Here is a 23,308-nt window from a genome sequence, read left to right as displayed (position 1 = left end):
AAAGACAAATGCAAAAACAGTTACTGGTGAAAGTGAAGCTTTGACATATCCTAAAAATTATACAGAATATATTTAAATTCTATTTACAATAAATTGTTATTTTCAAGAAAAAAATCTAATCGTTTTTTACAAAGTAAATTTACCCCCAAATACAATGCAGTTTATGCAAGCGATTAATCTGAGTAAAGTTCGACAATGGATTATATGTTACACTGTTCGGGCAAATTTACCCCCAAGATAAAACATCGTCTTTACAAATTTTCAACCTTAAAATCTATACAGGTATGCATATCTGTTGCAATTCTTTGGGGGTAAATTTCCCCCAGAACAAGACGACATCAATACAAAGTCGACGCGATATAGATATACAGAAAGTGACTGTGTTGCAATATCTTTGGGGTAAATTTCCCACAACACGACATCTATACGATCTCAAAGCCTTAAGTTTACAAATAAACAGAAAATAACTGTGTTGAAATTCATTGGGGTAAATTTCCTCCAACACAAGACATCAACCTTACAAATTTGAAGACTTAATGATAAACAAAAAAATGACTGTGTTACAATTCCTTGGAGTAAATATCCTCCAACACAAGACGCATCTTTACAAAGACAATGCCTTACAAAAAAAGTTCTGTGTTACAATTCTTTGGAGTAAATTTCCTCCAACACAAGACGCATCTTTACAAAGTCAAAGCCGTAAATTAAAATCCTAAAAAAGACTGTGTTTCAATTCTTTGGAGTAAATTTCCTCCAACACAAGACCGCATCTTTACAAAGTCAGAGCCTTAAAAAAATGTCCGTGTTACAATTCTTTGGAGTAAATTTCCTGCAGCACAAGACGCATCTTTACAAAATCAAAGCCTTAAAAAAAATTCTGTGTTAAAATTCTTTGGAGTAAATTTCCTCCAACACAAGACCGCATCTTTACAAAGTCAAAGCCTTAAAAAAGTTTTTGTGTTACAATTCTTTGGAGTAAATTTCCTCCAACACAAGACCGCATCTTTACAAAGTTAAAGCCTTACAATTCTTTGGAGTAAATTTCCTCCAACACAAGACCGCATCTTTACAAAGTCAGAGCCTTAAAAAAATGTCCGTGTTATAATTCTTTGGAGTAAATTTCCTCCAACACAAGACGCTTCTGTACAAACTCAAAGCCGTAAAAAAGTTTCTGTCTTACAATTCTTTGGAGTAAATTTCCTCCAACACAAGACGACATCTTTAGAAAGTCGAAGCGATAAAAACAGAGAATGATTGTGTTGTAATTGCTTTGGGGGTAAATTTCCCCCAATATAAGACGACATCTTTACAAATTTTAGGACAATAATAAACAAAAAAATGTGTGTGTTGCAATTCTTTGGGGGTAAATTTCTCCCAACACAAGACGACATCTTTACAAAGTCGAAGCATTAGAAATAAACAAAAAATGACTTTGCTGCAATTCTTTCATGCAGTCTCATGACAATGCGGACAGTCAACTTATTTACACTGGTCGTCTTATCAAAGACTGTTTTGGAATGCTTTAACTATACTTTGAATAAGTGTAGTATTTATTTATTTTCTTTAATCGCTAAAAAGCTACATATTCTGTTTAACGATAATTTGGAGGGATGATCGCATTATTAATCAAAATTTAGCTAGGAAGCCTTTATGTAATTTCTGGCATTTCGGGTACATTGGTTCCTGTGAGGATTTAAAGACCTACACGCCAAGCTTTCACAATCGTACTTTTTTGCGACACTTGGGAAAATATATAGCGTATAGAATAAGATCTCTCGAGAGTAACGTTTGATGCCTATATAAACTTATATTGTCTTCCTATTCAAATTCCTCGAAAAATATCCACCCTGACGCGCTGATATGTTTTCACGAAAGTTGTTGCCAATAAATCCTTCCAACACATCCAGTCAGTATCTCATGAATATTCCATGTCTGATATACATGTAGGTGTTCAACATATAGTCTTTATAACTGGTCCTGATACACAAAGGTTGGGTCTCATTTTATCCGAAGTAACATGTGTTCCCCACTTCAAACCAATCCATTGTTTATTCAGCTACATGTACCTGATGAATAATTAAGATAAAAATTGACTATAATAGTGGATAGTTTGTATTTGTATCTGAGGAAAAGAAATATTGTATATTTTGTTTTAGATTTAGTTACTTTTATAGAACACAATCAGAATATAAGATTTAATAATTTCACATGACTTGATTTTTTTTTATTGCTTATTAACTTTTTTCTGTTGAAAACACTTATTTTCAAAGATTTGTGGCAAATCGATATGGGGATGGGGGGGGGGGGGGGGGGGGGGGTTGGATGGGGCTCTATACAAGTTGACAAACATACAAAGAATCATTTGATTAAAACTATTCGAAATTCTAAGCATAATTATTTATTTGAAACTGCAACAAATTAATGTGCGTTGTGTATGTTGGATCGATGTATCAAATTGTATTCAAATGTATGATGATTTGAATTTCCGCGGCCGGTTGTTTATTATCTTACTTTAAAATTATTCAAAATTATTCATATCAAGGTGGACTTGTCTTTTTTTCGTTTATTATATAAGGGTATACACACTATCTCCAGCTTTTTCCTCATATCTCAAATAATAAATATATTAACAGGTTTTTTTCTAGAATAATATCCTTCATTCTTTGTTTATTGAAAGCTGAAGAAAATAGCTGCCATATCGAAGTATTTTTACAGCTTTGAAAACTAAACGGCTGCATAGGCGCTCCCCAGCTAATTTTGTAAATGAAGAGTGATATCTATTTATGTATCTTTACCCTCTATGCTATAAAATCAATAGTACAGAGGGTAGACATATATAAATAGATACCGTTCGTCATTTACAAAATAAGTGGGGGAGCGGTTACATTTTTGCAGCCGTTTAGATCTTATAAAGCGTTATTCCGAAAGCGTAAACAACGCTTAGAAATATTTATTTGTTATGATGTAAGATTTATTATATTTTCTAACGAGCGCTTTAAAATAATTTACCTGCAAGCTTTTAATCAAACTGACAACGGTTTTGTTCTAGTTCGAGTTTCAATTAAAAGTTCCTCCGAATTTAACATCCGCTGTTTTAACAAGTGCGCACATACATGTACATGTATAGTAATAACCTTAAAGCGGGAACAAGGGTGAGAAGTATTTTAGATAATATTCAGTTACGCTGTTTGTACACAAATATCAGGCTACATCGGTGTTTTTGTTTCAATAAGGCACTGTGGGGGAGGGGGGTGGGCACCCAGCAGACATTTTAAAAAAAAAATTAACATATAAAAAATGAAACTGAAAGTAAAAGGAATACTACGCACCCCCCCCCCCGCTCCCCCTCCCCACGGTGCTTATCAATACATCTACAACTTTCACGTTGAATGTGTGCAAGTGGGTGTCTAGAATTAATTTAAAACCCATTTTCGCTTATCCTAAAAATTCTTATCCGAGGTGATGGGGTGCTTTTGGTGGGATAACCACGGTGCATATATAAATTTAAAAGTAGTTTTTGAATGTCACTGTTTAGATTAACAAGGACTGGTATATCTCAAAAATTATAAGTATATTTTAAATAAATTCAATTTATAATAATTTATTAATAAAAACACGGATTTGAATTCTCAAACTTGGAATAATGGGCCATGTTTTTGTTGAAACAAAATCAAGCCCTCGAGTTCATGTACATTGCATAATGACAGTTTAATATAAAATAAAGATATACATGTATGAATGGGGTGGATTCCCTTATTTCAAGTTTTAAATGTTTTCTATTATGCGAGGTATTCTGAAAGTACAACATAAAGTTTTAAATAGATACCTTTATCGCTGTTCCACTTCACTGTATACTTCCTCCAAAACAATTTGGCCGACTTTTCTGTAAGCTTGCAGATCGCATTTTATCACCATTCTCATGAGAGATAATTCCCACAGCGGTGGGTCTGAATTATATGCTTCACGGCATTGATAAAATACAGATTAACTTTTCCTAAAACTTGCAACGACGTACACTGATTTTGGGATTCATTCACGGTCATTGTCTTCGCACTTCTGATGTATCGCTATGCAATGTATAAAACATCAGGATATGAAATGACCCTACAATCATCATCAGCAATATATATCAACTTTATTCAAAATTTAAAGACGATATATAATGTACAGTAATAGCTAATTTGTGATTTGATTAATGTAACCGGCCTCCTATATACTCCCTGTAGAAAAATAATAGGAGCTAATTCGTTGAGAATATCATTTTTTTTTTCGGGAGGGGGGTCCTACATGTTTTTTGCTATACTAGTATGTAAATTAGGTACTGAAAGTGGTTGTGACAACCTCTATCAATATCTATTCTAAAGATAGAAATATTTTGTGATACAGTTTGTTTTTCGAGCTACATAATCTTTCTATGATACATGTACCAACAACCTATCATATAAACCATATTATAAACATATTTTGCAACTAAATCTGGTATCTGATACCAAACATGGCTGTTATGTTACATGTTTTGCAACCAAGTTGTGAAAACCCCAATTAACTGTATACTTTTGGGTGTTTAACTGCATGTCATTGTGTACATGTGGATATTATATATTTGGAATGGATGCATTTGTATTCGTCAAAGGTGTTTCATCTTAAATTATATTCAAAAGAGACATACCTATAAAAAGAAGCATGCAGAGGGTAAAAAGTTTTGAATGAAACTGAAATTTACTGTTACACACCATGACTGACCATGGGTTTTGACCTATTAGAACTTTGTGACTTGAAAGAAATTAAAATATCATGACATTTTTTAAACTTGTAAGCGCATAATTAAGATGCGCCGTTTACCGCATGTCAGGTATAATCACATTAACTCGAAATCTTAAAGGCAAATACAATGTATAACTTCTTTAAGATGTATATACATTATAACATTCTAAATCTGTCTTTCTTCATTGGTCGCTAATCACGCATTTAAAGAATTATAAACGTGTATTTTTGCAAAGACTCCTACGATGCTTTGAATAAATTGTTGCCTTTACGAAAACCATTCTTAGGCCCTGTCACATTGTCCCGATTTACACTACAATTTCTTACAAATTACAATTACAAAATTTTAAAGTCGAAATTTTCGCCAGGCCAACTTGCGATAAATCTGAGACACAGTTTTTTTTTTCAAATCTTGAAAGAAAGATCTATATTTATAACAGGAGAAGTCGTGGCGATTTACGTTCTACGCACAGATATCTTGCTATATATGAGTAGGTAGATAAAAGACAATTATATTAATTTTGCTAACGATCAGACAAACACTGGAACTAACACAGAATATACAAGATATACACACATGAGTTTAATGCATGCCATGAGCAGGTGCCCGAGGCAATATTGAAAATATATTAGAGTTCTGAAATTGTCACGAATTGCTTCAACTGAAAACGTTCGTTATATAAATCAATAAGTAAAAATTTATTGTAGAAAGTAACAAACAATATCAACAATTTTAACACAACATGTTGTTACATGTAGTGAGACAGGTACCCGAAGCAATGTTTGAAGTATTTTACAATTTTGAAATAAGATGTTTATTACGGGGCGCTCTTTCCCGTACATGACTAATTCTGGGCCAACCTTGAGCTTATTCTCTTGTTGTTGGAACCAGCCTCATGAAACCTCCAACAAGCCAACACGCTTTAGTTTTCAGACTTTTATATAGACTTTACGTGAAATATACTTTTATGTGAGTTTGGTATGCATCAGCACTGAGGGTCTGGTTCTAACTGCCTTTAATTTACAATTCAGAATTATTATAATCAAATGAACAATGTAATAACACTTTGAAGGATTAACATAATATGTACAGAAGTAAGAAAATCAATTAAAGAACAGCTATTGAGTGATTCGTGACATTTTAGCAGCATGTACATAAAAGGATAATAAGATGAAAGAAGTTTCGATAAACATAAACAGAAGTCAATTAAAAGATTAGCTGTCCATCACTGAGTGTGCCTCAGGTGGGATTAATGCTGCGCTGAATTTATAACGTCTTTAAAACAGTTGTCGAAATAGATGAAAAGTTTTAGTAGCAATTAACACAAAGTCCGAAAAATTAATTTACAAAATAATTGAAAATACTCCAAAAGATTGAATTTCACAACGTGACATGTGGATAAAAAAAATTCATGCATTTAGTTACATGCAATAAAAACACAAATTTTACGAAGTAAATTCGCTACAAAGTTTTGTTAGATTACGATTATCTAGCTTCAAAAAGTAGATTAGCGATTAGGTGACTCTGTATTGGATATTTTTTTATATTAGTATCTCTGTTTTGAAATTAAGATGTGGAATGTCAATTCGAGAGTTCTTTTAATTGACAGAGGTATACCAATTGAAAAAAAACAAAAAATTATAGATCAATGGTTTTAAGATACCCTCCTTTGGTTTGACAAGTAACTAAAGAACAAGCCTTGTGTATATCACAATACAGGAAACCAAACTGAATTTTACAGACGAAATAACTACCTACTGCAGCATTGTGTATGTGTCAATTTCAGTCTAAGAAAGACGTTTAAATTTTGTGCACTGCAATGTAAGAGACAATCTATTGAAAGAAAAATTCAAAAACACTGCTTAATACTAGCAACTAAAGTTTTCGACTTGTTCTTTCAATCTGAATCATTAACAAAGACTACATGTACACATTTATATTATTCTTTCATTTACATGTACAGACTAAAACATGCACATCATAGGCACATATCAGCATCAGCCGGAAGGGGGGGGGGAGGGGCTGGACCCCCCCCCCTTACACACAAGCACTATATTCTCGCTGAAAACATTTTTTCCAAAATCTACATATTTAAAAGGGGGTTTCTAATATGGAGTCCCCTACCCCCTTTTCCGAGCATGTTAGAGATTCTTACTCTCCCATGTACAAATACTTTATGCGCGTTGAGAACTACGAGCATGCAGTAATATGGCCAGTGTTGAACATTACTATATATAAAGGCTCTCTCTCTCTCTCTCTCTCTCTCTCTCTCTCTCTCTCTCTCTCTCTCTCTCTCTCTCTTACATGTACAAATAGTTAATGATGCGCGTTTACAACTAGGAGTATGCGGTAATATTGGAAGTGTTTTAAATGTCTCTCTCTCTCTCTCTCTCTCTCTCTCTCTCTCTCTCTCTCTCTTACATGTACAAATAATTAATGATGCGTGCGCGTTTACAACTAGGAGTATGCGGTAATATTGCAAGTGTTTTAAATCTCTCTCTCTCTCTCTCTCTCTCTCTCTTTAACTAATTGAATTTTTGTACGAAAAGTACACATTATCAAACAGGGCAACGATTATATTAATACATGTAGTATGACAGTTGATTTAGTGGTAATTGCAAATTTGTACTTATAATTACTGACCGGAAATAGCAAATTTAACGACACCAGATTAAAAATGTGATCGGTATAATATTTATAAAATAATCGAAAAAAAGATATTAATATAAATTTAAAGACGTTTAAAGGGATGCAAATAATTTGCAGATTTGATTTGTGGATTAAGGTGTCCTGTGTTATCCATGAATAACAACTCGCCCTCCTCAAACTGTAATCATAATCATTTTCCCCCAAAAAATGTTACTCAGGGGATTTTGACTTATAGTGCTCTAATAATTTAACTGCCGCGTGGTACTCTTTTGTTCTCATAACGAGCAGGCAGATCAGAATAATGTGTGTTATTGTTGTTTTGTTTTGACAGTCATGAAACAAGCATTATCATTATACCCCCGTGTGATATTTCTATATAATGCGTCATCTGGATAACTTAGAAAGTCATCTGACGGGTGACCAGCAGAAGGTCGTATATCCCGCGGAATAAATACTAGTAACATGTTTCACCGCTTTGAAAACCTCTGGACATTCCATTCCAAAGTTTAAAAAAGAACAATTCTCCTTGAGAAATCTCATTTCTTTCCATCGATGCCCTTTGGGAAATACAATTTTTTCTTGGAGGGGGGGGTCCTATTGTTATAATCTTTATTGTTGAATAATATAATTATCACCATCATGAAATAAATGTAACTGTAATATTTAATTCAATTACTGAAAAAAGATAATTAATAAAGAATACATTTCAGAACACAGGGAAGTAAAAATACTATGTGTGTGTATGATATTAGAAGATTTGCAATGACTACCAGTTGTACATTAAATTCAATAGAAAAAAAACGCAGCAAATCACTTGCCATCCGATTCGTTTTTTCCACTAACAAAAAACCTTGTTTTTATCAATTACTCGGTCACACCATCGTAATCGAATCAAATCTCGCTTCATCTCTATGTATTACAGATACCCAATGAACACTCTTAGCAACTTGTAGGATACTCGGTGTAATATATGTAAACTCTAGTACTACGAAGTCTTGCGATGTCAATTTGATTAAAACGGATTTTAATCAGATTGTGCGGATGCGAATGTAGAAGATGTATTGCGAATACATATATGTGAAGAAGTGCAATGCAAGTTAAAGCCATACTGTAGCAACGATTGCTCAGAAACTCGCAGCTTTTGGCGATTTTCTGCATTGAGGTAAAGTAGTAGATACGACTCAATCTACGATGAACTCAGAATAAGTTCTACTTTTGAAGTCGTGCGTTATTGTAGCGCAACACTGTATCAGCGTGACGTGTATCAACAGCGAATTAGAGAAAACAAATGAATATCAGTAAGTCACAATATGATTGGACATTACTGCGACGAAGAGAGCTCATGCAGAAATCAGATTTAGAACGATGGAATACAATATTATATATATATATGTAGTACACTGATTGAAATATCATAATCAGTTTGAATAACTGTAACAGAGATTTATTATGAATCTTAATGCTCCAAATAATATAATGTCATTAGAGGCAATCCTCGTTTGTAAACTTTGCACAAGCAACATAATTTTGTACGAGTATTTCTACCAATTTTAATAGCCAGCGTTACAGGTGCAATTTACGATACATGTACATGTTTATTTGCTTAGCGTCAACTGAGATATGATTTCATAGCAGCTGCAATTAAATGTCGGTCCGTCTGGCTTCGGCCTGTCTGTCTCTCTCCATTTTGTCCATCATCTGTTCCACTACAGATGCCCCCCCCCTAAATAATGTAATATAATAAACCAGCATTCTGAGAGCATTGCAGAGGCAATACACGTCCCCTACCGGTTTGTAATTATTCTATGAAAGCTTCGAACTTCGAAGCATACATCTTTTTCAAAACTATTATAATAGTTTTGAAAAAGATGTTAACCGGTGAAACCGGTAGGAGACTAATAATATATTGCATCTCCGCCGTAATTTATTTGCAATGCAGATAATGGTTTTTCATCCTGGCTCTTCTTATAAATGACAATTGAAGACTTCAAAGTCTGATGGGCACATCAAATAACATTGACTTCACACAAATCTGTTTTCAAATGTTTTTAAAACTTAATGCATCAACGTTTATTCACATATACACCAAAAACTAAAAAAATTATATTTCACGAATGTGTAAAAGAGCAATCGTTACACAGTACGAATACTCGAGCTATGTTAACGAATCAAATCTAGATAGGTGACACACTGTCAGTATTAAAGCTAATGCGAGACTGGCTGTTATTTTTGATGGTGCAATAACATTTATGTGCAGATTATCCTTTTAACATGTTTAAGAAATAAAGTACGAGTTTTCGTGAATGTTGCAGAATAACCTCCGAGGTCGAGAAATGTTGTTTTGAAATATAAAAGCCGAGGCGTTAGCCGAGGCTTTTCTATTTCAAACAACATTTCGAGACCGAGGAGGTTATCCTGCAACATTCACGATAACAAGAACTTTATTTCTATTCTACTAACAGCCCAGTATTTCTACAGATCGTTTCTTCTATAGAGAGACGATCTAGGTCATTTTGACGGCTGTTCCGTGTAACCCCAACGGTTTTGTTAGTAATGTTTACATGTGTATTGATCAAAGGAATCACATGCAGACGACAGACGTTTTCTTTGGATTTTTAATACTCTTCACTTATTTTTAAAATATCTTTGAATCATGTTCCTAATATTTTAAGGGCAATTTAATACGATTATTACTACTACACGTGATATATTTTATGTAAAAACATGCAGTGAAAATGCGTTACGGAGGTCCTAGGAACAGCCGCATTGATCTCTTAAAAATAAACATTTGAGGCAATACACATCCTTTTGACTAGAACTAACACGTGAAATTGACATGGTTTTAAAAAAAAATTACGGTTTGAATTTGTACTTTCATGATCAGTGCGAGACAAATAGGTATTTCTGATCTGATAATTTACTGATGATGTTCATGGTATATTGGAGAATAATGTCCGCGGCATCTCTTTGATCTCGGCAATAACTGTAGTAGAATTATGAATAAACGCTTGCAATATGACAAAATGTAGTTACTATGCATAAATCAAGATATGTCAGGGGAACAATATGAGAAACATATACCCTGATAGAAAGTGTTGTTGATTTTGTGTAATTTTGGCCTGCATGTGCAGTGTGTACAGAGAATTACGACAATGAATATACATTTATCAGCCTGAAACAAAATATGTCATAAGATCGCATGATAGCGTTTTCATAAAACTAATAAATCTAAGATAAATATATGGTTGTAAGAAATTTGAAATTTGAGAATAAGAGAATACTGAACGTTCCGGTGCCATATCATACATTGGAAATAAACTCGGTAATTAGTCCGAAAGAAACACAAACTTTGTGAATAGAACTATGAATATGATTTTGGACATCACCAAAAAGTTTTTCTAGAGATATATGCATCCCATATTCTACTGGAATGTGACAGCAATTTTTTTTTCCTCGGTATGAATGAAATTCTGGCAATACTGTCAATTTTCTTGAATATCCCGAGACTATATTAACTATTGAGGTAAAAGAGTAGTACTATGAATGATATACTTTAAAACATTATTTACTTTTGAAATGCAAGTGTGCCAGAAAATTTTAAAGTTCCCAAGGAAAATCTCCAACATGATACAGATCTGTAAACTTCTCTCTCTCTCTCTCTCTCTCTCTCTCTCTCTCTCTCTCTCTCTCTCTCTCTCTCTCTCTCTCTCTCTCTCACACACACACAAAATTCAGAGAGGTATATTAAAAATCAGTTATCCCCTGTGTATATGCGTCTAAATATTTACATAACACTTCATGCCTGTGACAGTATCCGTGTTTTGACCACGTCTTATCGAATATGTTGAGCCACCTTTTTTTTTTGGGGGGGGGGGGGGGTTGGGGGGTTGGGGGGGTTAATGTTTCTGAGAATCGAAAGCTATGTGACATAATACCGTTAACAGGGTTTACATGTAAACCATAGTAAAAAGGTAAACCTTTTTCAAAATTTATCCGAATAGGATGCATCTGTTCTAGTGGCGGATGATGTAGCGCACACATTCAACAAGTCACATCAAGTTCAGTGGGACGACGATTGCTTGTTCCATCTTTTAAGCAGATACACTTTTACCACTTTTTGTCATATCTAACTATTGAGACCTTTATTTAACAAACAATCGATAGAATATCAAAATTTTAAACTACTTCGAATCGAAATAAAGCTTCAACGAGACAAAAAATAGCAAAACATTACATTATTATAATATAGCTTCTCGCATTTAGTCTGAGTTATTTCTTGTTTCTTATGTGACCTTTTCTATTAAGCATAGACGCACGTTCTATGTTGTTACTGCTGGAGACTGTTTTTATTTAGGCTAGAACAGACAAGTTACGATTAAATCATATCTGTAAATCGATATTATCTACCGGTTACAACTGATTTAAATAATAACTAATAATTATAATTGTCAACGTTGCAACCTACTTTTTTCTATTTTGCAATAATATCAAAATGAACTTCATATTTTAGAAGTTTATTAAAACATGCAGCTATCACTGTGATTGCTATGTCAAATTTTAAAATACACCTAGGACATATCAAACGATATCTAAGAACAACTGTGTTGGATGAATGAAAAAACCCGTATATTTGCAACCGTCTTCCTGTTTCACATATTTCTGTTTAATTCATTTACTGCTCAAGTACAAGTTTAGGGAATGCTATTGACAATTGTGTCAGACATTAATAAACATGTTTTTTCGTACATGTATTATAAACATTTATTAAATTAATAATCGAGATTGTATAATAACTGCTATGTTTCACGTATCCATCATGTTCTGGCTTATTGAGATAGAGATATATGTTTATAACAAATTAGTCATATCATCAGACTATAAGCGTGTTTGAACTTCGATTCTATGTGCAAAGTCCGATACTTCAGGTGTTACTTGCTGATCGAGCGCGGCTTTCATCTGTGGAATTCTTCTTTTCAAATTGAACAGCACGTTTGAAAACACGATTAACGGAAAAACCACAGACAGGCATTCATCTGACCGATAAATTGCTATGACACCCAAGGGATCTCTGAACATAGCGGTCAGTGCCAGCACCGACATTGCTGGCCATAAATTGTGTTTAATTCCTACTCGTCACTTTGAAATCCCCGACAATGAGACAAAGAGATAAAACGCGACGGCAAATTTATGAAGACTCCTTTTGCATTGTTTTGTCAGCTTTATTTCTGGCGGAATTGATATCGGTCCCCCATGATCAAGAGCATCTTCTGTAATGTCGATTCATCTTTTTATCAATATACAATTGCGCCATATCCAGAATAGTACAAGTAAGTCTACCATGATACTAATCAACAACAGTCATACTTATGCCATTTTACATAATACCATTACGTATTTGATAAAATATTTATTTTTATTTAAGAATGACGAACTTTGCTGGAATATTCGGGGTATACGCTCAGACTTTCTTTGGTTCAACTTTAGGAAACCCTAGCTGCACAAATGTGGTACTAGTATATCTTAATGCCTCAAAATGCGGTCAGCCGATTCGCATGGGATAATCTTTATAACAAGATCATGGCATGTTTGTACACATAAATGGTAAGTATATGATAAATAGTTCATTTTGTGCGTTGTTCTTCAATGAACTCATAATCGAAAAGACATTGTATACTCTTCACGTACTCTAAAATGGTGAATATAGAGGAGGATATCGAAAACGCTTAATTAAGGAGTATAATCTTAAATATTTGTATTACTCTACCATAAATAACGCACTTATAAATAACCAATTCTTTGTGAAGGTAAATGACGGGTGGGGGGGGGGGGGTCATGTTAAAAAGTTAAATTCTTTTTTCAGTGCTGGTCCCGGAACGGGTGGAGGGGGTGGGGCTTCCAGATCCGCGCAAGAGATGCACTGTACCTAAAATTTAATCAAAATATGAAAAAGACTAATTGTTCTACTCATTCTTCAGACAGGATTCTACAAAAATTAAATAGGTGCTAAAATTTGCTTGCGAAAATGACAAAATTATAGCCCCGTCTTCTCAAACTCATGAACATACCACGGTTAAGAACTGTGCGTCCTGTGAACGTGCTAATGGCACAAGCTCATTTTGATTATAGAAGAAATTCGAACTTGAGAAATGTTTTCGCGGATTTTATTGTTTCTCAAGACTTATCCTATATCTATGCATGTTTTCGGAACACCTCGTTGATCATTTAGGCCTATGTAGTGGATAACGAGGACGTTTTGGTATATTGTGTCAATCATGCCGTACGGGCAAATAAGGCGATAACAAAGATAAGTCATTTGAACTTTATTGAAATCCAACCTACATGTTGATTTTTCTAAAAACCGTAGATGAAATAGATAAAACAAAACAATAGAAAAAAAAATTGTCAAACACATAACTTTAATCGAAGGCCTCTGTAAGTAAATCCCTAGATTGTATACTTTTTCAACGTATACAACATACTTTTTTTTTAGTATTGAAAAATCGGGGAATCTTATACATGTAGTACACACACTCAGAAACACATATGAGTTTATTAATTGTTGTAATATCTGTCATCGGTAACAAAATTATTACAGATGTACGCTGTCCGATAACTAATATTAAACCCTCGCGGTTCGTGCATCACCAGATGATATATATGAGAATGTGTACGTTTTTAGGAAAACTAAAGAATAGGATGTATTTGGATTCATACTGGTGCATTTTTTTTATTGAGGGATTTGAAAGCTAAGTTAAAATTCTTTAGATATGATGCACCTATCGGGATGATGTTCATACTCAAATTAACCCTTCATAAATCAATATAAAAATACACGAGCAAGTTTAAAGCAGTCATGGCGGGTCGCGCATGATTTATTAGAATTGCAGTTTCTATTGACAGGAGTATTGGAAATTCAAACCTTTATACATATATTTTGAAATAACGATATTCTTATAGGCAGTACACGATTTATATTTACAGTGACCCCCCCCCCCCCCCACCCCGCAAAAAAAGAGGTCATTTGTCATTTGACGGGAATATTTTACATGTACATGTATGTCATTGCAGCTTATGTACGGAAGCGTATCGGGGCCTACACTTGTTGTGTTATAACTTATGTACATTGTCATACTTTTTATCGTCTTATCAACATATAAACTATTATGTCGTTTTAATTATGCAAATATTTTCCATTGTATTGAGATGAGCTAACATAATTTAAATCATCTTATTGTAATTGATCTGTATTCTTGCTATATCGATTTAACAAAATAAGGAGTTAAAAATAATGAGTTTTAGATATATCGAGAAAGAAATGTTGACATAGAACAATGTAAATGTATGTGTATAATATTAAGCATATTAACAGAAATGTGTTTTCATTTCTTGGAAACATATGGTAAAAAATGATGTTATCGAATAAAATTTCGCGGGGGCGGGAGTGCTGATGGTGCGTCACCTCTGAATCTAGCTGTAGACTGACATTTGTGGAATCATTGGAATTCGTGTAATCTCAATTTTCATGGATTTCGTTAATGCTAATTTTCGTCAACCATGAATTTAAATCCACAACCATTTATGAATAATAGTATTATTATATTCATTATTTATAATATAATTAATTCCACGAAATGTTACCATTAACCTATTTTTAAAAAATAGCAAATTACAAATATTGGCTCCATGAAATTCAATCCACAATGAAGGAATTTAAAGGGGCATGGTCACGATTTTGGTCAAATTTTATTTTTTCTGTCTTTTTATTATTTACAATGCTTTAAAGACGTATTTCTTCTTTATCAAATTAAATTTGGGTGCCAGTCGATGAGTTTTAAGCAAGATACAGAGCATACAATTCTTCGTCATGTAAACAAGGCTCGTGTCCTTTTTTTGTTTACATAGGTTAAATATACCAGTAACAAATCTTTTTTAAGCTGAGGGGCATTTTTTAAGCTTATTCATCTTAAGCATATATAAACAGTTCCTAGCGATTAACACTTTCAGTTGAGTCTAAAACTGGAATTTTCACTTCAACATTCAAAATGTAAATAAACGCTTTGTTTACATAGCGAAGAATTATAAACTCTGTAACTCGCTTATAACTCAACAAATGACGCTCAAATTTTGGTTGCCTATTACAAATGCCTCGCTGAAGCATTGTAAACGTTAAAATCGAAAAAAAAAAATTTTTGACCAAAATCGTGACTATGCCCCTTTAAACTCTAAAATTCAGACATTTCTTTTAATGTCAAACATCCAAATATCTGCATTTGTAATCGTAGTTAGGGGTGGTAGACATGAACAGTCCTACCCCCAAATTATGACCATGATTGAATAATCAAGTTGTTACAACCGTTTCCCATCGATGAGGTGGTTAATATAATACGTGTAAGTAAAGAGGCCCATGTAGTTTTAATGTTCAATCACAGGTATCTGTCTCAAAACTCATATCACGTGTTTATTGCAGAATAACCCAAACATGCATAGAAGATCATAAAGAACTGCTTAAATAAAGTTTATGCAGCAGTCCTCTAACTACGATTAAAAATACTTATGCTAATTTCAATCATTATAAAGTAATTTCTGCACTTTGTTTCTGATTTATATCAAAGTGTCAATGTCATTCTACATGTGTCGTTACAGCTATATTCAGAATTCAGTGACGTCACTTTCAGAACTCCTGCGCCTGCAAAGTTCTTTCGATAATATTTTCGCAATGCGTTCCCTAAAAATGAAAGCATATTGATATCAACATGGCTATAAAGCATTTATTTTATTGTTCTTTGTCTAATTTTCTATCTTAATGTCTTTTAAAGTTGAAAAAGCAGGTAGCAATAAAACTGGTAAAATTCAATAAGGTGATTTAAATTATATAGAAATTACATGATACAATTCAATTCATTTGCATTTATAAATAGGAGGTCACAATACTTTATGTGTTTACAATACAATAAAAAGAAAGACAATTTATAAGTTGAAAAACAACAAGTGTAGGCCCCGATACGCCTCCCTACTAATGAACGTTACACAATTTGAAACGATTATATGACATTACCCCACTTAGTTGTCAAAAGCAACTTAAGGTGATTAATTTCATGTTTGTCTTTCCTTTTCTAGAAACTGAAGACTAAAGTCCAAAACCTAATACACTGAGAAAGCGGACAGAAAATGATACTCAAGTTCATGATATTAAGCATCACTACTTCAATTAATAATAAAACATATATGTCTATCATTCTAGAATGATTTCTTTATTAAAATAGTTTCATTGAATTGTTTTAGTTTTCCAGTGGATATTTTTTAATCAGGTCTCATTTGTTTGCAACTTTATCTTCATTTACTAAATAATATTTTGATCTTGATTGTGAATTGTTACATAACATCGTCAACGTACATGTAGTTTAACTGATGTTATGAATATCATTTTATTTAGTCAATAATACATTTCTTGTATTGTTTAAACTATGTGTCGAGAGTTGAGAGTGAATATACCCAAAAATTCTAAAAGATGTACATGGATGCGTATTGTATACATTAAAGTTAAAAATTACGATGTCTTGTGTTGGGGTAAATTTACCCCATAAAACTGCAAAACAATCATGATCTGTATATAGTTTATAAGGTTTTAACTTTGTAAAAATGACGTCTTGTGTTGGGGGGTAAATTAATCCCCCAACAATGCAACACAGTTATTTTTTGTTTATTTCTAAGACTTCGATTTGTAAAAACGTCGTCTTGTGTTGGAGGGATTTTTACCCCCCCCCCCCCCCCCACAAAAAAAAAAAAAAGAATTGCAACACAGTCATTTTCTGAATTTTTATTGGGGGGGGGGGGGGGTTCGACTCTGTAAAGATGGCATCTTGTGTTGGGGGAAAATTTACCCCCCAATGAATTGCAGCAGAGTAATTTTTTTGTTTATTTCTATGGCTTTGACTTTGTAAAGATGTCATTTTGTGTTTGGAGGAAATTTACCCCCAAAGAATTGAAACACAGACATTTTTTGTTTCTTATTAGGTCTTTGACTTTGTAAAGATGTCATTTTGTTTTGGAGGAAATTTACCCCCAAAGAATTGAAACACAGACATTTTTTGTTTCTTATTAGGTCTTTGACTTTGTAAAGATGTCATTTTGTTTTGGAGGAAATTTACCCCCAAATATTGCAACACACGCAGTCATATTATGTTTAATTATATGGCTTTGACTCTGTAAAGATGTCATCTTGCGTTGGAGGAAATTTACCCTAAAGAATAGCAGCACAGCTTATCTCTGTATATTTTTATGGCTTCGACTCTGTAAAGATGTCATCTTGTGTTGGAGGAAATTTATCCCAAAGAATAGCAACACAGCTTTTTCTGAATAGTTTTGTATATTTTTATGGTTTCGACTTTGTATAGATGTCATCTTGAGTTGGAGGAAATGTACCCCCGAAAATTGCAACAACGTCATTTTTTGTTTATTTGTATGGCTTTGAGATTGTTCAGATATTTTCTTCTGTTGGGGGGAAATTTACACCCAAAGAATTGTAACAGAGTCATTTTTTGGGGGTAAGGCTTCGAGATTGTCAAAATGTTGTCTTGTGTTGGGGGAAATTTACCCTCAAAGAATTGTAACACAGTCATTTTCTGTTTATTTGTTAGGGTTCGACTTTTTTTGTTTCTTATTAGGTCTTTGACTTTGTAAAGATGTCATTTTGTTTTGGAGGAAATTTACCCCCAAATATTGCAACACACGCAGTCATACTATGTTTAATTATATGGCTTTGAATCTGTAAAGATGTCATCTTGCGTTGGAGGAAATTTACCCCAAAGAATAGCAACACAGCTTTTTCTGTATAGTTTTGTATATTTTTATGGCTTCGACTTTGTATAGATGTCATCTTGTGTTGGAGGAAATTAACCCCCAAAGAATTGTAACACAGTCATTTTCTGTTTATTTGTTAGGGTTCGACTTTCTAAAAATGTCATTTAGTATTTTGGGTAATATACCCCCAAATACTTGCAACAGTTATACCTGTATAGATTTTAAGACTGCAAGTTTGTAAAGACGATGTTTTATCTTGGGGATAAATTTACCCGAACAGAGTAGCAGATATTCCATTGTCGAATTTTACTAAGACTTACATGTACAAAAACTGCATTGTATTTGGGGGTAAATTTACTCTGTAGAAAAATAACAATTTTATTGTATCTAGCATTTAAAAGATATACTGTATATTTTTAGGATATGCCACACAGCTTTATTTTCACCAATAATTGCTACAGAAATTGTCTTTTACTTGTATATTCTACTAACACCCTGTTTAAATTTTGAATCCAAAGTAGAGAGATGCTTGGTTAGTTTTGGGGGGTAAATTTCTCTGAAGAGTTTCTTGTTACGTGTGTCCTCTAAGTGTTATGCGGAAAATAAAGCTTAAATTGTCTTGATTGGCTTATATTTGTGCTTTTATGAGGTAAAACGTGCAAAACAGACAAAAAGATTTTCTGTTTTGATTTTGGAACGCGTTATAGGTTTTGTCTGCCATAGTTAAGTCAAGATTGATATACAGGTAGATACCTCAAATACACGTCTTTAATGTGGTTCAAAAGGGAAGAAAACTCCTATGGATTTTATGAGTTCACCTGAACCGATGGTTTAAGTGAGTTTTTCTGATCACCCATCATCCATCTGTCTGTCTATCCATCTGTAAACTTTTCAAGTTTTTGACTTCTTCTCTGGAACCATTGGGCACAATTTAACCAAACTTGGTACAAAGCATCGATCATTATGGTAAGGGGACTCTAATTGTTAGGATAAAGGGCACAGCCCTAATTAAAAGGGAGATAATTGAAAAAACAGTGAAAATAGGGTGTCTTTAAAGTCTTCTCAAGAACAATTGCACCAGAAATGCCAATATTTTAACCAAAGCCTGTATATATAGTGAAGATTCTAAAATGTTAAAATTGTAACCCCAGCACTAATACTGGGTTTAAAGTAACATAAAAATATAAAGGGGCAATGTTTAAAAATCTTCTTCTCAAGAACAACAATGCCTAAATTTGTGTGATAGCTTTGCAAGCATCCTCAAATATTGTTAAAATCATATTTCCTGGAATAATACTGGGGCCCCAAGAGGGTTTAAACATTTGACATAGAAATACATAGGGAAAATGTTTAGAAGTCTCCTTCTCAAAAACTACAATGCTACAGTTTGTGAGATTACGATGCAAGAATCCTCAAATAATGTAGATTTTAACTTCTTGAAATAATCACCACTGGACTAATACTTAGGGGGCTCATGAAGGGTTTAAAATTTGGCATAGAAATATATCGCAAAAATGTTTAAAAATCTTATTCTGAAGAACTACAGTGCTTCAATTACTTTGCAAGCATTCTTAGAAAGGTTAGATTCTAAATTGTTTAAATTGTGACCCTAAACTAATACTGGGGCCCCAAGATGAGTTCAATATTTAACTTTAAAATATATTGGGAAATTATTTAAAAACTAAAATAAAACAATAAAATGAACTGTTGTTCAGGTGAGTGATGTGGCCCATGGGCTTCTTGTACATGGCTTACTTATGGAAAGCTTTATACTTTTGTTTTTTTTTGAAAAATGAAAAAATATACAAAAAAAAACTGTTTGCAATTCAGGATTGTTGTGTTAGATTGGTTGGAGGTTGCTGTTCCATATACATACATGAATTATGATTTTGTATATACAGATAATTTTTTTTAATAATTTGGTATTTCTTTTAGGTTGACAGTGCAATCCGGCCAGGCCTTATTTCCCACACGTGGACTTCTTTAAGCTTACCCATCTACTTCACCCAAGTAAAAGAAGCATTGGCAGAGCTGAAAATTATTGTGAAACAGGTTTGGTAATTTCATTTAAGTAAAAGTTTGATAGGTTTGATTCAGGTTAATTTTTTGTCCAATGCTTCCATCTGATAATACTCAGGGACTGCCAAAGCCCAAATAATTCTCATTTCTTTAGTATTTTCAGGGTATAAAATTTGCATATGTTACAAGTATTTTAGTTTTTGCATTATATCAGATCAGTGATATCAAGACAACCAGAATTGACTACATGCTAAAAGAGATCAGTGAAACCCTGCTGTGTGATTTGCCAGAGAGAAATCCATGGGGTGTGACAGAATTTCTACAAAAAATGGAGGTACAATGTATTCATAACTTAATAATTAACATAATGCAGAATTTAACCTCCTTTTATAGAAGTTTTCCACAAATGAACTTCAATAACACTTGCCCATCTCCTTTAAATTCAATTTCTGGAATAATAATTGCCGATATTTTGAATGCCTGTAATAACGTTGGCATTGAAAATTATATTGAAGGCATATACTGATCAAATGGCCGTGGATATAAACAAGATGAGCCAAGTGGTTGAGGATGCAGTCAAAGAATTAGTCAGAATATTTTTACATCGAGCCCAGATAGAACAAGGCATGTTGTTGGAAAGTGAAGCTAGCACCGACAGAAGTGAAACAATATGTAAGTTCAAGAAAACTATATTGGAAAAGAGTTCTTTAAAACATTTTTGATAGTTATTAATAGTTGATAATTAGAAGCATATTTATATAAACTATAAATTTAATTAACAGAATGTTAAAAGAAAACAAATGGATATGTTTGCATTGTCTTTTAGCTGTCTCAACCAAACTATCAAGTATAACAGAGTCTGATGCTGCTCCAGTGAGTGAAGAAAATGATATTAGTGATGAACAACAGATCAGGGAAGCTTGCGATGAGCTGATAGAGTTCTTCAATCAAAGATTAGTAGAGTCTCTCTTGAAGGCCACAAGGCATTCCTTGGATGTAATGAGGAGGAGATTTTTCTCTGGGTAAAATTGTTCATTTTTCTCAATTAACAATTTCAGAATTTGATTTTATTATATTTAGGGACATTAGATAAATAGCCTTTTTCCAAAATAGAAGTGAAAAGTGGTATTAAGTATTTGTATTTATCATAAAAACATATGCAATATTAGATATGCACACCTTCGAATACGAGAGGGCCTAATGCTTTGCTGCTGTCTGTAGTTCGATCAGTTGGTCCACAAACAGTTTCCATTTTTATTTGCAGAGGTTTCACATATTGAAATGAAATTTGGTATGCAGAATCATCGTAAGAAATCTAGGTCAAATTGTCTCTTGGGTATGATCGAGCCAAGTGTATCACAAACATCTCCTGTTTTCATTTTATTTCATAATTTTAGTGAAATGATAAAAAAACTTAATGATGTGAAGTTGAAAACAAAAAAGATAACAAAGAAAGATAGCAAAATCTCATAATTTTTTTTAATCCCCGGTAAAATTTTTAACAAATCTTTGCAAAATTTAATGGTTATAACAAATTCGGATATAACAAATTTACGGATATAGCGAACTAATTTTGAGTCCTGTAAAGGTGAAATATAACAAAACTTAATACTTTTATAACAAATTTCTTTACAGTTTTAAAAAGTTTACACTACCATTTAATATAATATTTTGAAGGAATTTATTTTCACATAAATTATTCAATTTACAATCCGATTATTAAAAGTATCAAAAGAATGTACCGTATATACTCGCTTAGAAGTCGGTATTTTGGGAGTAGAAATTTGAATAAAAAGTAGGGGTCCGACTTATAGGCATGACATACAATCAGATAATTTTTCCACTGAGTAAAACTTCGTTTTTGGTGCCATTTTGTTTCCAACTTTTGACTTGCGATCCCTATACTTGACATTTTTATTTTTTAATTACTAAAAGATAACACTTAATAAATACATTGAAAGTTTCAACTGTATTTCTTAAAATATGAACAAGGTTTATTTGATAGTATTTTTAATTTAAACAGGCAGTTATTTACACCCGAGGTGATAATAGGTGTAGGTATAACTGTACTTAAAACAAGCCAACACTGAGTTTATGAGGCTAATTACCAACCCTAATCAGTCAGTACGGGATAAAATCACTGTCATTTTATTTCAAGTAGCATTTAAAATAGTTTTTGATCTATAATCAAATTGTAATGTGTGTTTAAAAAATATAATGGCGTTCAAAATCGTAAGTTACAAACTTCAAGAAAGATAACTCTGTTTACAGAAAGCTATTAAAAAACATGGCGTCTAAAAGCAATCTAGTGGGATTACAGAACAGCATTTTCTGTTCAATACTTAAAAATTAAACACAAAAATAATTGCTGGTCTGTTTAACAAAATAAAGATCGTTTTATAATTATTCATAATTAATTACACCTGAGGTGATAATAGCTATATTGGTGGCTGTAGGTGGCATGTCACCTAAAACAACACAAGCTAACACACCACTTTTAAAAGGGGCCATATCATCTTAATCAGTCAACAGAGGATCAAAATCACTATCATTTTATTTTTAATAGTATTTTAAATATTTTTAAAGCTTACACCAAGGTTTCTATTAGTGTATCAATAAAAAAAAAAATGGCGTCCAAAATCGAAAGTTAATCATCCAGGATCGATATATGTCTTAACTGAACACAACACTTTTAAAATGCATTGCATCTAGAAATGATAAAAAAGGGGTCAAACACCAATATTTTTTTTATCTAAAATATAGTTATGCTTGATAAAATGTGCTTATTTGATTGACAATCTGTAGACTGATTATCCAGAAAAAAATACCCGACTTATAAGAGGATCAATGGCAAAATCTTGTAAATAAACCTGAAAAATGGCCACGGACTTATAGGCGAACAATACTTATAGGCGAGTATATACGGTATTTTCATTCTAAGCTTCAATTAGCAAAATTGTCCACTGGTTAAAAAAACCATGTATATTGTGAATTCACTATACTTATTATTACAAATTCGTTATACGGATATAATGAATTAAGGAATTATTCAGGATATAACAAAGTAAATCCATT

At 33.0% G+C, this 23,308-nt stretch overlaps 1 protein-coding gene across 3 annotated transcripts in view; it reads left to right on the top strand.

Moving 5' to 3' along the window:
* The window catches only part of LOC128155461 (dynein axonemal heavy chain 8-like), a 160,603-nt gene that overhangs the window by 37,994 nt on the left and 99,301 nt on the right, over positions 1 to 23,308 (top strand). For all 3 annotated transcript variants that reach the window (XR_008239603.1, XM_052817170.1, XM_052817169.1), the window contains exons 19-22: positions 20,150 to 20,266; positions 20,448 to 20,567; positions 20,749 to 20,905; positions 21,060 to 21,255. Coding sequence is in view for 2 of the 3 variants with exons in the window: in XM_052817170.1 (XP_052673130.1) it covers positions 20,150 to 20,266; positions 20,448 to 20,567; positions 20,749 to 20,905; positions 21,060 to 21,255 (590 nt within the window). In the remaining variant the exon portion in view is untranslated. The remainder of the gene's footprint in view (positions 1 to 20,149; positions 20,267 to 20,447; positions 20,568 to 20,748; positions 20,906 to 21,059; positions 21,256 to 23,308) is intronic.

This window comes from Crassostrea angulata, chromosome 7 (genome assembly GCF_025612915.1).
Source record: "Crassostrea angulata isolate pt1a10 chromosome 7, ASM2561291v2, whole genome shotgun sequence".
NCBI lineage: Eukaryota > Metazoa > Mollusca > Bivalvia > Ostreida > Ostreidae > Magallana > Magallana angulata.
The sequence above is the reverse complement of the archived record's forward strand: the minus strand, read 5'-3'. Positions and strand labels throughout refer to the sequence as shown.